General features: G+C 41.8%; 1 protein-coding gene across 4 annotated transcripts in view; it reads right to left on the bottom strand.

Annotated features, from left to right (window-relative positions):
• synpo2b (synaptopodin 2b) overlaps positions 1–15,868 on the bottom strand; it is a 124,962-nt gene that overhangs the window by 29,941 nt on the left and 79,153 nt on the right. For 2 of the 4 annotated variants that reach the window (XM_048529705.2, XM_059646088.1), the window contains one exon: positions 12,537–14,719. In XM_048529705.2, coding sequence (XP_048385662.1) covers positions 12,537–14,719 — 2,183 coding nt within the window. The remainder of the gene's footprint in view (positions 1–12,536; positions 14,720–15,868) is intronic. The other 2 variants (XM_048529715.2, XM_048529722.2) reach the window with 2 other exon arrangements.

Genomic DNA, 15,868 nt, shown 5'->3' with positions numbered 1-15,868 from the left:
GGAAAATGTGACAAACTATTATGAAAGAAAGAATATAGAAAGCCACTCAGAACGTCATAATACAAACTGGCAGAGTTAACATGGTTTGTGAAAAAGAAATCATATTTGACTAATTTAGTCAAGTTGTTTGAGGAAGCAGCAAGTAAGGTGGATCAAGGGGGAAGAGCAGATGTGGTGTGCAAGGAAATGTCACTCAATACAGTCTATCAAAGGTTACAGAAGAACATAAGAACAAAGAGCAGGAATAGTCAATTCAGCCCCTTGAGCCTGCTCCACCACTCAGTAGAATCATGGCTGATCTCATCTCAACCTCAACTCCACTTTTCTGCTACTCCGCATAATCCTTCAACCCGTTACTAATTAATCTCCTTAAAGTTACTAAATGTCCCACCATCTGCCGCATGCTGGAGTAATGAATTCCACAGATTGAAAGAAATAATTCCTCATCGCTGTTTTAAATTTGCCATTTCTTAAATTAAAACTATGGCATCTCATTCTAGATTACCGAAAAGGAGGAAATATCCAATCTACATCTACTCCATCAATCCCCATTAGCAATTACATACCTCATTCTTCTAAGCTCTAGTAAGTGTAGGCCTAAACTGCTCAATGTCTCCTCACAAGACAAGCCTTTCATCTCTGGAGTTAATCTAGTGAATCTTCCATGAAATTATTCCAATATAACAACATCCTTCATCGGGTAAGGGGACGAGATGATGTCTCATCAATGCCTTGCACAGTTGCAGCACCTTTCCCTACTTTTATGCTCTATTCCTTTAGCAATAAATGCCAAAATTCCATTTGCCCTCCTTATCACTTGCTGGAAGTGCATGCTAACTTTCTGTGATTCATGCACAAGGACACCAAGATCTTTTCTCATTAAAAACTTAATGTTTGTCTTTATTTAGACAATAAATGTCCTTTTCATTCTTCCGATCAAAATGGATAAGACCAAACTTATCAGCATTAAATTTCATCTGACAAATTTTAGTCCATTCACCTCACCTGTCCATATTTATTTATAAATTTCTTACTTCCTCACTGCATATTTTTTCTACCTATTTTAGTCTTAAAAATTGGCTGTAGTATATTCTACCCCTACATCTAAATCATCAATATGGATTATAAATATTTGGGGTCCAAAGACCCAAACATGTGGCACCCCACTAGTTGCGAACCAGAAAATGGCCAATTTATTGTGATTATAAAATGTGAGGCTGGATGAACACAGCAGGCCAAGCAGCATCTCAGGAGCACAAAAGCTGATGTTTCGGGCCTAGACCCTTCATCAGAGAGGGGGATGGGGAGAGGGAAGTGGAATAAATAGGGAGAGAGGGGGAGGCGGACCGAAGATGGAGAGAAAAGAAGATAGGTGGAGAGAGTATAGGTGGGGAGGTAGGGAGGGGATAGGTCAGTCCAGGGAAGACGGACAGGTCAAGGAGGTGGGATGAGGTTAGTAGGTAGATGGGGGTGCGGCTTGGGGTGGGAGGAAGGGATGGGTGAGAGGAAGAACCGGTTAGGGAGGCAGAGACAGGTTGGACTGGTTTTGGGATGCAGTGGGTGGGGGGGAAAGAGCTGGGCTGGTTGTGTGGTGCAGTGGGGGGAGGGGACGAACTGGGCTGGTTTAGGGATGCAGTAGGGGAAGGGGAGATTTTGAAACTGGTGAAGTCCACATTGATACCATATGGCTGCAGGGTTCCCAGGCGGAATATGAGTTGCTGTTCCTGCAACCTTCGGGTGGCATCATTGTGGCAGTGCTGGAGGTCCATGATGGACATGTCATCTAGAGAATGGGAGGGGGAGTGGAAATGGTTTGCGACTGGGAGGTGCAGTTGTTTGTTGCGAACTGAGCGGAGGTGTTCTGCAAAGCGGTCCCCAAGCCATTTATTGTGATTCTCTGCTTTCTGTTGGTTAACGAATCCTCTATCCAAGCTAATAAATTAAACCTAACCCCATAGGATCTTATCATGTATGTTAGCCTTTTGCAATGTACCCTTTCTCAAATGCTTCTGCAAGTCCAGATATACTACATTTACAGTAGATCTATAATCCACTTTGGTTGGCATATTTTCAAACAACTCTAGCAAAGTAGTCAATAAAATGTACCCTGCATAAAGCCACACTGAGTCTGATGGATTGCATTTTGACTTCTCAATTGTCTTGTTACTACTTCTTTAATAATGGGATCCAACAATTTCCACTGACCAGGCATTAAACTAACTAGTCTATAGTTTTCTACTTTCTGTTTCCTTTTTTTCTTTCAATATGGACATTATATCAGCATTTTACCAACCCACTGGAACTTTTCCAGGATCGGGCAAATTTTGGAATATTATAATTAATGTAACCACTATCTCTGCTGCCACTTCAAGTTGTAGATTATCAGGTCCTGGGGAGATATCCACCTTTAATCCCAATATTTTTGTTCAGTACTTTTACCCTAGTGATAGCAATTGTTTCAAGTTTGTCCTTTTCTGTAACCTCTGCATTATTTGTTTCTTCTGGGATGATTTCAATGTCCTCCACCAAGAAAACTGAAGGAAAATATTGATTTAGACTCTCTGCCATTTCTGTGTTTCCCATTATTAACTCCCCAATCATGTCCTCTAAGGGACCAAAATTTACCCTAATTATTTTCTTCCTTTTTATATACTAATGGAATCTTTCCTATTCATTTTTATATTTTGCACTAGTTTTCTTTCATGATTTACTATTGCCATTTTTGTTACTCTTTTAGAACCCTTTGCTGTTCTTTAAAGTTGCTCAATCCTCCAGCTTTCCAGTGACCTTTGCAATATGGTATGCCTTAGTTTTGCCTCTGATTCTTTTACTTCCTTGCTTAGCCATTGCTGATTTGTTTCCTTACAACTTTTCTTCCTCTCTCAAATATATATTAGTTAGATGGAATGGAATATCTCCTCAAATGTCTGCCACTGTTTTACAAAATAAGAGCTCATGATGTAGATGGTAACACATGAGCATCACTAGATGACTGGTTAGCTAACACAAAACAGAGCATAGAGATAAATGGAGATAATGGGAAGTGCAGATGCTGGAGATTCCAAGATAATAAAATGTGAGGCTGGATGAACACAGCAGGCCAAGCAGCATCTCAGGAGCACAAAAGCTGACGTTTCGGGCCTAGACCCTTCATCAGAGAGGGGGATGGGGGGAGGGAACTGGAATAAATAGGGAGAGAGGGGGAGGCGGACCGAAGATGGAGAGTAAAGAAGATAGGTGGAGAGGGTGTAGGTGGGGAGGTAGGGAGGGGATAGGTCAGTCCAGGGAAGACGGACAGGTCAAGGAGGTGGGATGAGGTTAGTAGGTAGCTGGGGGTGCGGCTTGGGGTGGGAGGAAGGGATGGGTGAGAGGAAGAACCGGTTAGGGAGGCAGAGACAGGTTGGACTGGTTTTGGGATGCAGTGGGTGGGGGGGAAGAGCTGGGCTGGTTGTGTGGTGCAGTGGGGGGAGGGGATGCACTGGGCTGGTTTAGGGATGCAGTAGGGGAAGGGGAGATTTTGAAACTGGTGAAGTCCACATTGATACCATATGGCTGCAGGGTTCCCAGGCGGAATATGAGTTGCTGTTCCTGCAACCTTCGGGTGGCATCATTGTGGCAGTGCAGGAGGCCCATGATGGACATGTCATCAAGAGAATGGGAGGGGGAGTGGAAATGGTTTGCGACTGGGAGGTGCAGTTGTTTGTTGCGAACTGAGCGCAGGTGTTCTGCAAAGCGGTCCCCAAGCCTCCGCTTGGTTTCCCCAATGTAGAGGAAGCCGCACCGGGTACAGTGGATGCAGTATACCACATTGGCAGATGTGCAGGTGAACCTCTGCTTAATGTGGAATGTCATCTTGGGGCCTGGGATGGGGGTGAGGGAGGAGGTGTGGGGACAAGTGTAGCATTTCCTGCGGTTGCAGGGGAAGGTGCCGGGTGTGGTGGGGTTGGAGGGCAGTGTGGAGCGAACAAGGGAGTCACGGAGAGAGTGGTCTCTCCGGAAAGCAGACAGGGGAGGGGATGGAAAAATGTCTTGGGTGGTGGGGTCGGATTGTAAATGGCGGAAGTGTCGGAGGATAATGCGTTGTATCCGGAGGTTGGTGGGGTGGTGTGTGAGAACGAGGGGGATCCTCTTGGGGCGGTTGTGGCGGGGGCGGGGTGTGAGGGATGTGTCGCGGGAAATGCGGGAGACGCGGTCAAGGGCGTTCTCAATCACCGTGGGGGGAAAGTTGCGGTCCTGAAAGAACTTGGACATCTGGGATGTGCGGGAGTGGAATGTCTTATCGTGGGAGCAGATGCGGCGGAGGCGGTGGAATTGGAAATAGGGGATGGAATTTTTGCAGGAGGGTGGGTGGGAGGAGGTGTATTCTAGGTAGCTGTGGGAGTCGGTGGGCTTGAAATGGACATCAGTTACAAGCTGGTTGCCTGAGATGGAGACTGAGAGGTCCAGGAAGGTGAGGGATGTGCTGGAGATGGCCCAGGTGAACTGAAGGTTGGGGTGGAAGGTGTTGGTGAAGTGGATGAATTGTTCGAGCTCCTCTGGGGAGCAAGAGGCGGCGCCGATACAGTCATCAATGTACCGGAGGAAGAGGTGGGGTTTGGGGCCTGTGTAGGTGCGGAAGAGGGACTGTTCCACGTAACCTACAAAGAGGCAGGCATAGCTGGGGCCCATGCGGGTGCCCATGGCCACCCCCTTAGTCTGTAGGAAGTGGGAGGAGTCAAAAGAGAAGTTGTTGAGTGTGAGGACGAGTTCAGCTAGGCGGATGAGAGTGTCGGTGGAGGGGGCCTGGTCGGGCCTGCGGGACAGGAAGAAGCGGAGGGCCTTGAGGCCATCTCCATGCGGAATGCAGGTGTACAGGGACTGGACGTCCATGGTGAATGTGAGGTGTTGGGGGCCAGGGAATTGGAAGTCCTGGAGGAGGTGGAGGGCGTGGGTGGTGTCACGGACATAGGTGGGGAGTTCCTGGACCAAAGGGGAGAAAATGGAGTCCAGATAGGTGGAGATGAGTTCGGTGGGGCAGGAGCAGGCTGAGACGATGGGTCGACCAGGGCAGGCAGGTTTGTGGATTTTGGGAAGGAGATAGAAACGGGCCGTGCGGGGTTGGGGAACAATGAGGTTGGAGGCTGTGGGTGGGAGGTCCCCTGAGGTGATGAGGTCATGAATGGTGTTGGAGATGATGGTTTGGTGCTCGGGTGTGGGGTCATGATCGAGGAGGCGGTAGGAGGTGGTGTCGGAGAGTTGGCGTCTGGCCTCGGCGATGTAGAGGTCAGTGCGCCATACTACCACTGCGCCACCCTTGTCTGCGGGTTTGATGGTGAGGTTGGGGTTGGAGCGGAGGGAGCGGAGGGCTGCCCGTTCTGCTGGGGAGAGGTTGGAGTGGGTGAGAGGGGTGGAGAGGTTGAGGCGGTTGATGTCTCGACGGCAGTTGGAGATGAAGAGGTCAAGGGAGGGTAGGAGGCCTGGGGGTGGTGTCCAGGAGGAGGACTTGTTTTGGAAGCGGGTGAAGGGGTCAGTGGAAGGAGGGTTGGGTTCCCGGTTGAAGAAGTAGGCGTGGAGGCGAAGACGGCGGAAAAACTGCTCTATGTCCGACCGTGACTGGTATTCGTTGATGTGTGGTTGTAGGGGGACAAAGGTGAGCCCCTTGCTCAGGACTGACCGTTCGTCCTCAGTCAGTGGGAGGTCTGGGGGGATGGTGAAGATGCGGCAGGGCTCAGTGTGGCTGTCTTCTCTGGTTATTTTAATGTTGGCAAGCTATAGCCAATGCAGTGCCATAGGGATCAATGCTAATGTTTCAACTGTTTCTAGTCTGTATTAATAACTAAGAAGAAGGCACTAAAAGTATGGTAGTTAAATTTACTGATGACACAAGAGAGATGGAAAACTAACTTATTAAGAGGACATAAATAATCTACAAGGGATTTGGATAGGTTAAGTGAGTGGGCAAATGTTTGATTGATAATATATAATGTGGGAGCTTGTGAACATGTCCACTTTGGTGGCAAGAATAGGAAAGCAGTATGTTGTATAAGTGATGACAGACTCCAGAATCTGGAACTACTGAGAGATCTGGGTGTCCTTGCAAATTAATCACATAAGGTTAGCATGAAGTTAATGCAATTGATTCAGTAGATAAGTGGAATCTGGTGTTTATTGCATGAAATGGAGATTAAAAGTCAGAAAGTGTTGTAATAATTGTATGGGGCGTAAATGAGACTACATCTGGAGGCCTGTATTGAGTTTTAGCCTCTCTACTTAAGAATCAATATTATCGCTTTAAAATCTATTCAGATTAGGTTCAACTGTCCAGTTTCTAGGATGAAAGGATTATGTTATGAGGAAAGTTAAACTGGTTCAGCCTATACCCATTTGGCAGAATGTGAAGTGCTTTTATTAAAGCATGTAAAATCCAGAGGCAACTTGGAGGTTGGTTGCTGAGACTGAGATTTCACCTTGAGAGAAACTTTCCATCCATTATATTTTCCCAAATCAAAGATACTAAAAAAATTAAAATTCAGTTTCTGAGCTTTATTTTATTCAGTAATCTTTTCATATCTAAAAATATTTAGTTCATCATTTGATTGTGGGAATTGCCAAAGGCTAGTTCATGGAAGTAATTAGAAGAAATAACCCTCAGAAATGGCAATTGATGTAAATTTTGGTAAATTCCAATTTTTTGAAGTACTAAATTTTAGTAATAACTGATTATCATGAGTTGAATACCATCAAAGAAAACTGAGAGGTTAAAGTTCATTGGAGAAAACAGGCTAAAATTGGGGCAAATCTTCTAGTTTTGTCCACTACCTGCTTTGAGTTCATGTCCTGGAACATTATTGGGAATATTCCTCAACATATTACTTAATGATTCGTGATTAAAAATACTCAATGGTGTAAGATTACTGAAAGCATGTCAGCGACCTGTTTTACATTGTTCCTGATTTTCATTAATTCCAGACACTAAAATTGGTGACCTACTGGGCAGTGAAGAAGGTTTTCTAAGATTACAAAGGGATCTTCATCAAACGGGTCAATGGGCGCAAAAATGGCAGATGGAGTTCAATCTGAATAAATGTGAGGTATTGCATTTTGGTGCAACAAACAAGGGTGGGGTTTATACAATTAATGGTAGGGCCTTGGGCAGTGTCATAAAAGAAGGGTATCTAATGGTGTAGGTACGTAATTCGTTGAAGTTTGCATCACATATAGACAGGGTGGTTAAAAAAGCCATTGGCCTTGCCTTTGTTGTTCAGTCCTTTGAATACAGGAGTTGAGAAGTCATGATGATGTTGTACAGGACATTGCTGAGGCCTCTTCTGGAATACTGTGTCCTGTTCTGGTCGCCCAGTTATAGCAAGGATATTATTAAGTTGGAAAGGGTTCAGAAGGATTGACCAGGATGTTGCCATTATGGAAGTTTTGAGCTGTAAAGGAAGGCTGGATAGGCTTGGACTTTATCCGCTGGAGTGTGGGAGGCTGACTGGTGACATTATCGAAGTTTATAAAATAATGAGGGATATAGATAGGGCCAACAGTAGGTGTCTTTTCCCTAGGATGGGGATTTCAAGACCGGGAGCACATTATTAAGGTGAGAGGAGAGAGATTTAAAAAAAGATATGAGGCAAATTTTTTACAGAGAGTGGTTCGCGTGTGGAATGAGCTTCGTGAGGAAGTCGTGGATGTAGATGCAGTTACAACATTTAAAAGACGTTTGGATAAGTACATGAATGATATACAGGCAGGAGCAGGCAGGTGGGACTAGTTTAGTTTGGAATTATGTACGGTATGGACTGGTTGGATCAAAGGGTCTGTTTCTGTGCTGTATGACTCCAACTCTATGACTGTATGAATTAATCAAAAGAGCTATAAAATCCCCAATTTCACACAATCACATAATTTTGAATTACCCCCCAGTGACTAATTGTTTCAATTAAATTTTGCGGAAACAAGACCATTTCAGAAGATGTATTCCAATGGTTAGGCTCACATTTCGAAAGCTATGTTATAAGATACAGTTACCTTTTTTCACCTATTTCCATGGTTTAAATTTAAAATGAAAATCCATAAATGGTTTTGCCATTGGAAAGTACCCAAAGCTAATGTAAACATAACATTATAACCCTCAAAATATTGAGATATTCAATTTAACGTGCCCTGTGAATGCCTCCAGTTTCAGTATAACCTAGGTATTGTAGAGTTCATAGCAGCACCTGTGGAGGAGAAAACAGAGTTAACGCTTCGGGTCCGGTGACCCTTCTAACAAAGGGTCACTGGACCCGAAAAGTTAACTCTGTTTTTCTCCTTCACAGATGCTGCTAGACCTGCTGAGCTTTTCCGGCAACTTTGTTTTTGTTCCTGATTTACAGCATCTGCAGTTCTTTTGTTTTTTTGTTATAGAGTTCGTGTTATTCATTGGATGAATGTCACAACAGCAAACAAGTAATGCCTCATGATTGAATATGTGTTTCAGATCTGTGTAAGACTCACAATATTCTGTCTTATTTATCATGAATAGGCACAGGTGTGATCAGTGGAAGGAAACAGACATCAGATAATTTAGAATATAACTCATAACTACACTTCAAGATACAGAATAGAAAGCAAAAAGTAAAACAAGTAGGAAATGAAATAAGAAAATGAAGTAGAATGACAAGACCTAGAAATTAATCCACAACACTATACTGGACAAATTGATCATTTGTTCCTGGGCAGGTTACCTGAAAGCATTGTCCTGAGAAATCACTTCACAAATCACCAAGATCTGCGCATTTTCTAACAATGCCAGGAAATTCATTTGGATGTACATCTCAGATATAATAACAATGTGCATTTCATGTTATTCTTAAATCATAAAGCAATATATATAGAAGGCAGACGCATGAACGTAGATGTGAAGACTGGTAACTTAGAAAGAAATTCTTTCTCAGATCACTATCATTAATGTAGTAATTCTTTTCCTGCTCAATTTCTTGTCAATTATATTTCTTCACAAAGTTATATGGACATGGGAAGGAGATCTTGATCCCATCGAGAGCAAAATCCATCAGGTACTGTCAGCACGGGCTATTTTGGTATGTTCTGCTTTTACTGCAGCTGGCAGTGCTTTCTAACTCAGTAAAGGCCAAAGACCAAACATGCAGCCTTTCTGGCCCTTATTCTGTCTGAAGAGCAGGAATAGGTGAGACGTTGGTGTGAATACAAAGGAACAGAACTATTCTTCTTTCATAAAGTATACCATTTTAAAAAAAGGTGAGGGACAGACTTCAATTTGTACATTTTAACATGTGTTCAATTTAGATTTAATCTTATCAGCCCCAGATTTCAACATAGGAAGAACAAAAATTGTCCTTCATTGAAATCATAGTAATCATCCCATGTGCATGGATAACTGTCTTTTGCCCTGACACTTAGTAAATCAACATTTCAGCCTCAGTAAAATATATCTCACACTGTTCTTAGCAAATGAAAATAGGTTAGCAGACAGCAAACAGGATATCTTGTGTTTGAATATAAACATAACCTATTGTTTCTGTACTGTGTACTATTGTCATATCAATCATACTTCTTAATTCACTTAGAAAAGTAATCTAAAATAATATATTCAATGCATTACTTTTAAAAGCAAAAGGGAAATTTATTCCCAATGATCTGCAGCCTTCCTAAATACTTTATATGAGAAAATCATGCTGTTTTTCTGTCTACGTTTTAATGTCAGGAAATCACAGCAAATGGAAGTGCTGTGATAGACTCCCTGAAATAATTAATAAATAGTACATTAAACAGTTAATCTAAAATCACATAATTTCTTGATTGTCAAGTAATACAAATATATATATATTTTTTGAATATACCTTACTAAGATGAAATGTGATAATTACCCTTCTTTTTGTGATATGTTTTAGTCACTTTTAAGTGATTCCTTGTCTTTTTACTTCTCTATGCACAGATATTTGTTGTTACAAGTCACTCAAAACAATTTTTTGACTGACTTTGACAGGACCCAGCTGTCACCTACTATCATTATCTGGCTATGCTGCCAATTCACTATTAGGGGAGCATGCTGTCAGACCGATAGGATGTGCTGCAGCAGGCAAAGACTTTGCCAATTTACAATTCCTATTGCAGCCTTCACACCAGCCTTGGACTTATTTATAAAATACTGTTTGGAGATCATAACGTTGAGCTGGCACTTGCTGCTATTGCATATTTGCTTCCTGTGACTCTGTTGCCGCATAAAACTGAAGCTTATTTTACAAAGCGAAAGAAATAGAGCTGAAAGTAGATAAGTATGTAAACTCAAAATAGGGACTTTAATAGTACAGTGAAGAAGAAAACAGCAAGTACATGATAGGAAGAAATTATAATGAGAAAATAACGACAGCCAGAAGTAATGATGCTATCAGTAACATCCATCATCAAGAAACGTCTGTGTAACTAATTAAATTTGTACATTTTCATGGACTCAAAGCCAAAATGTGTAATGCCTTTCCTTAGCAGAGGAAAGGATAGCACAAAATTTGTGTTACTTTTTAGTTGAATGGTACTGTAACCTTTTTTTGAAACTTGTACAGGCAGAAGTGAAAACAGCCAAAATACAACAAATAAAAGATAGTAGTAAAACATATTAAAACCACAAAAATGTCTTAGAACAGAAAATGTGACCTGAGTTAATTAAACTAGTAAAGACTTCATCTGCATCGTGTCTTTCACAATCTCAGGGCATCACAAAACACTTGACAGCCAACGAAGAACTTCTGAATTGCAGTCACTGTTGTAATCTAGAAAGCACAACAGTCAAATGTGCACAGAGGAAGTTCTGACCAACAGCAGTGGCAAGGAATAAGTAACCTATTTTAGTCAAAGATAGTAGGAACTGCTTGTGGTTTTTAATGTCCAACAGGGCGGAGTGAATCGTAAGTTGAGGCTGTGGAACCTGTTAAGAATGAAAAACAGAAGAGGTCCTTTGCAGGTTTGGGAGATTGTGGTTTTTAATGTCTGTTAGGGCGGAGTAGATGGTCTCATTGTGGGCTTTACTAGCTTCAAAATCTCTCCACCCCCCGAGTTCAACCCAAGACCAACCCTCCCTTTCATCCCCGCCTCACTGACCTATCCATCTTCCCTCCCACCTATCCGCTCCTCCCACCTCACTGACCAATCCCCACCCCTACATACCTACACTCACCTTTACTAGCTTCATCCCCGCTTCCTTGACCTGTCCGTCTTCTTTCCCATCCATCCGCTCCACTATCCACCTGCTAATACTGTTCCGCCCTCTATATTTTTCAGAGCCCCCTTCCCCTCTCCCATTTCTGAAGAAAGGTCGTGACCCAAAATGCCAGCTTTCCTACTCCTTTGATGCTGCCTGGCCTGCTGTGTTTCTCCAGCTCCACACTGTGTTAACCTATTTTAGTGGTGGTTATTGATGGATGAATATTAGCCGGGGCCCCAGTGTAATTCCCCTGCTCTTCTATGAAATCTCTGAAATTGACTTCAGATTGAAAATAGGGCCCCAGTTTAATATTTTGTTTGAAAATGACACCTCCCACACTGCAGCACTTTCTCAGTGCTACTCTTGCTCAGTAGCATTAGTGCATGTTTTTTGTGGCTTAAATTTCTCTCGTGACTGTGAGGTAACAATGCTACCCACTTACCCACAACTGATGTTTTAAAACATCCTGGTTAGTGGTAAGACATGCTTCGTATGTAATCCTAACCTTCAGGTTTATATCAGGCAGAATGTGTTGAATCATTACACACTGTGCATATACTCGGCAATAACTGCATCTGAAATTGGTTTTCCGGCTCTCTGATTTATATTGACCTTGGTATTTGTCTAGCACTTTCCTGCTGTTGCAGCGGGAGCCCGTGTTTGAGGAGACAGAAGACAGAAACCTTGTACATATATCACATCATCAAACAATGCCTTCTTTGCCAGATTCCTTTCTGTCTCCCTAATAAACAAGGGAACCATTACACATTTCTTCAACAACGTATCGAAAGTGAACAGTTCCTGCATCTAAATTGATTCACATTTTCCATTGAATTGCAGTTAAAGTACTTTATAACTTCTATACATTCTTCTCTAGTTATCCTTTCTCTTGAGTTGCCGAGAACCTGAATATGTTCATTGGGGCAGCACAGATTTACCCAAGACCTACTGTGAGGAAACATAGTACAACCGTACATCTCTTATGTCCTATTTTTCAAGGCAATATACTGCTGGAATTATTAGTATTTTTCTACTCACCTCTTCACTTCCAAGTACTTATTTTTTATAAAAGGTGAGTAGAGATGACTTATGCTCTATTTGAAAGAGAGGAGGTACATTTTAAGCGGCTGACTGTTGAGACTCCCTAAACAGTAGAAATTTCAACAAAGGTTATTAAAAGATCTACTGAAGAGAAGTGTAGAAAATAGTGTACTTTTTAAACTGCTACTAACTCCAGTTCTACATCATAGCAAAATTAATTATAAATAACACAAGGGAAAATTATTGCTGTCTTTCATTAATTATATTATTCCACAATGGTAGAGGGTTTCCACACCTGTGCTGTGACGCCCACTTTCTTTGCTGAAAACTTTGGTCTTGGTGCCATGGCAACTGACAGAGCACTTGATTCATGCTTTGGATATGATGCATAACTTGGGGGTACAAAGGCATTCTTTGCAGAAGAACAGACATACTCCTCATCAGCAGAAGCTGTACTGGCTTGATTGAAAGATGGTCCTGTTGACACAGATGAGACACTCTTAGAAACAGGATATGTAGCATTGACTGGTTGAAGTGGAAGAGGGTCAGATTTTATGGACTGCTTAGAAAGTGATGAGCTTGTGGACAGAGGTGTCTTAGCATCAGGAGTGGATGAAAAAGTGAACAAGGATGAATTAAGCTGATATGGTTGGTGCTTCATGACATCCAAAGCATTGAGAGGTTTTTTAGTGCCTTTACCTTTGGCACCTTTATTTGACTTAGATGAAGATGCAGATTGCGCTTGTGCTTTCAAAATGCCAGGAGGATAAGATGGAGAATGAATAGGATTGTAAGCCATAGGGGGAGGTGCTCTTATATTAGATGAATACTTCCAAGATGCTGGCATGGAAGGGGTGGGGGATGATGACCGTGCTTGTCTGGCTTTGACTGTTGATGAATCTACTACATATTTCTCCATGCGAGATTGCCTCCTTGCAAATAACTGCGCTCCTTTACCTTTCAAAGCTGGCATCTCATAGGCTGGACCCATACCTCCAGCAGGTGCAGAATTTGCTATGGGAGTTGTGGGTGGTGTTTTTGAAGGATATGAATGTGTTGATGTTACTGATCGGGGTCCAGTTGAAGATACAAACTGGTTGGCAGCACCTTGGGACTGGTACCATGTATTAACTGGTTGAACTGAGTGCAATTTTACAGGCATCTGCTTAGCACTCTCAGAAGAATGAACTGGAGCTTGAGCACTGGAGACTTCTGTAGGTGATAACGGAGGTAATGTTGGGTCTGGGCCAGTAGGAGGGCTCTTAACAGATGGCTTTGGTGCAACTGGAGGTGGTTTCTTCTGCTTTACTGCTGGTGTCTGTAAAAAATTTGATGCTTCTGCGCCTAAACTAAGGTAATCTTCTTCAGGTCCTGACTCAAAACCTCCACCAGGCTGATCTACTCCTCTACGTCGGTCTGTCTTACCTTTGACCATCGACAGGAGTTCTGGATTTGGAGCTACCTTAGGACGGTCAACGAATGTAAACATGGGTTTTGTAGTGTTCCGTTTTCTTGCATCTTGTAAAATGCCAGTTTTTATTGCAGGTACACAGATTCTCTCATCTCTGGAGGCTATCTGCTCTCCTGCAATTCCCATTGGTGACCATTTGGCTGGTTGGGTCACGGCGGCCAAAGGAGGAGATGCAACGCGATGGATATTGTCGGGCGGTGGGCTGATGGAAGAATAAGGTGGAGGGGGAGGGAAACTTGACAAGGAACTTGCCACATTTCTAGTAGGAGAGAAGGGAGCTGCAGTTCGATTTTGCACACCAAGGAATGGTGTCGCTGTTCTGTTTGTCGCACCTGCTCTACTAGTTTCAGCAGACTTCAAGTCCTGGATTATCATTTCAGATCTCCCCCTCCCTCCATAGACATTTTCCGTTCCATGTAACTTACTTACATCCATGTAATTTTCAGCGGCGTGATTTTGTATGATGTTTGATGAATCATACAAGCCGCTTTTTGTTGTCTGGAAATGATTTTCTGTTTTTACAGTGTGAGTGGAGGCATTTTCATTCATTCCTGTTCTCCTCATTTCCTCTTGCTCAGCTGTGTACTGGTCAATCCTTTGTCTCCTCTTGGCAAACAACAAGGCACCTTTGCCCTTGCTATCTGGCAGTCTCTGCATTTCGCCCTCTGTCTTCTCTTTCTTTTCAACTTCCACTAGACCTGAGTCCCAATCAAACGTCACAACCTGAGCTGAGTTGACATCAGCACAAAAGTCCTCGTCAAGATCTGAATCACTGGTTGGTACCAGAGTGAATTCTATGGAGTCCTCTTGATCGTCGTCGGGATCAAACTCCCCAGTGCCGTAGCTGACTAAAGTGTACTTCTTTGCCCTCTGGCGACGCTTCTTAAACATTAACGCTCCCTTGGAGCTGGGGGTAGGAGTTGCTGTCAGGAGCAAGGCAATGCTTTTACACTTAGACTTGGCTTCTTTAACCTGTTTTTCTGACAGGCTTTCACTCCGTCGAATTTCTGTAGAGAGCATACCAAACTCAAGATTTTTAAAAATGCACACATTATGTAAATAGTTCTTATATTCAATATGATTATTGCAGAATTAAATTTGTAAGTGAAACAAACAATTTCTAGAGGATAATCTTACTTTTTAAAGATGAATTCATATCAAATGTTTCAGTATATTCATCAAGATGAATATTGGTTCTTCCCTTGAATTAAAAACTGTGCTTTCAAATGATATCACACCATTTAAAAAATGCACTTACTTTAAAAGATTTTACAGAAATGCAATAAATGTATTAGCTATAAGTTTAAAATGGAAATTAATTATTTTATGTATTTGTATACGTATTTGAACTTTTTTCTTGTGGGTGCGATAATGTTTGAATAAGAATAAATATTTAAATCTTTCTAAACTGCCAATAGATTTATATTGTATAAATTTATTTAATGTTTTAAATTCTATATTTTAAACACTATGGCCTACATAAAAAGTATTTATTTTTAAAGCACAGAAAATAGGTAACTATACATATAGTAGTGACTTTACAGAGTTATTTATACAAATAAGCACAGTTGACTCAAGCTTATTGGTATTAATTATCAACTATATAAGCTACCATGATATGGTAGGACACATATAATTAAGTGTTCCCATTTGTATTTAAAGGAAACATTTATAAGGGAAGCACTTGCTTTTAAAATGTGCCATAACAGTATAGTTGTATTTAGAATTTAGCATTCATACTTGAAATAACTCCATTGTAAAAGTAGTTTAAATTGATTTTGTAAAGAAATTATCATATTTGGCAAGCATTGAAAGCCTGTTCATTCATTTGCTGTGAATACATGCAATTAAAATGACTCTATTGTTTCAGTAACCCATATAATACTTAAATCCCTTGAATTTCCAAGCACAACCACAGATCAAGTTGCAAATAATTAGTGATCATCAGCCATTAATTGTTTAACCATTGCACAGAAACCTGAATAATTTACCAAATCTTAATCAGAACAACTTTAAAGTCTACAAAATTCTTAAACTCAAACACTCACAAGAGGAATGCAATAATTAATAACCAGATTCAAAGCAATGTCAAACGCGTAATATACCTAGATAACCTATCCCACATGCTTAATACATGAGTTCTGGGTGTTTTACTG

The sequence above is a fragment of the Stegostoma tigrinum genome, chromosome 1 (assembly GCF_030684315.1).
Source record: "Stegostoma tigrinum isolate sSteTig4 chromosome 1, sSteTig4.hap1, whole genome shotgun sequence".
In the NCBI taxonomy this organism is placed as follows: Eukaryota; Metazoa; Chordata; class Chondrichthyes; order Orectolobiformes; family Stegostomatidae; genus Stegostoma; species Stegostoma tigrinum.
Note: the sequence above shows the minus strand (reverse complement) of the source record. Positions and strands in the feature narration are given on the sequence as shown.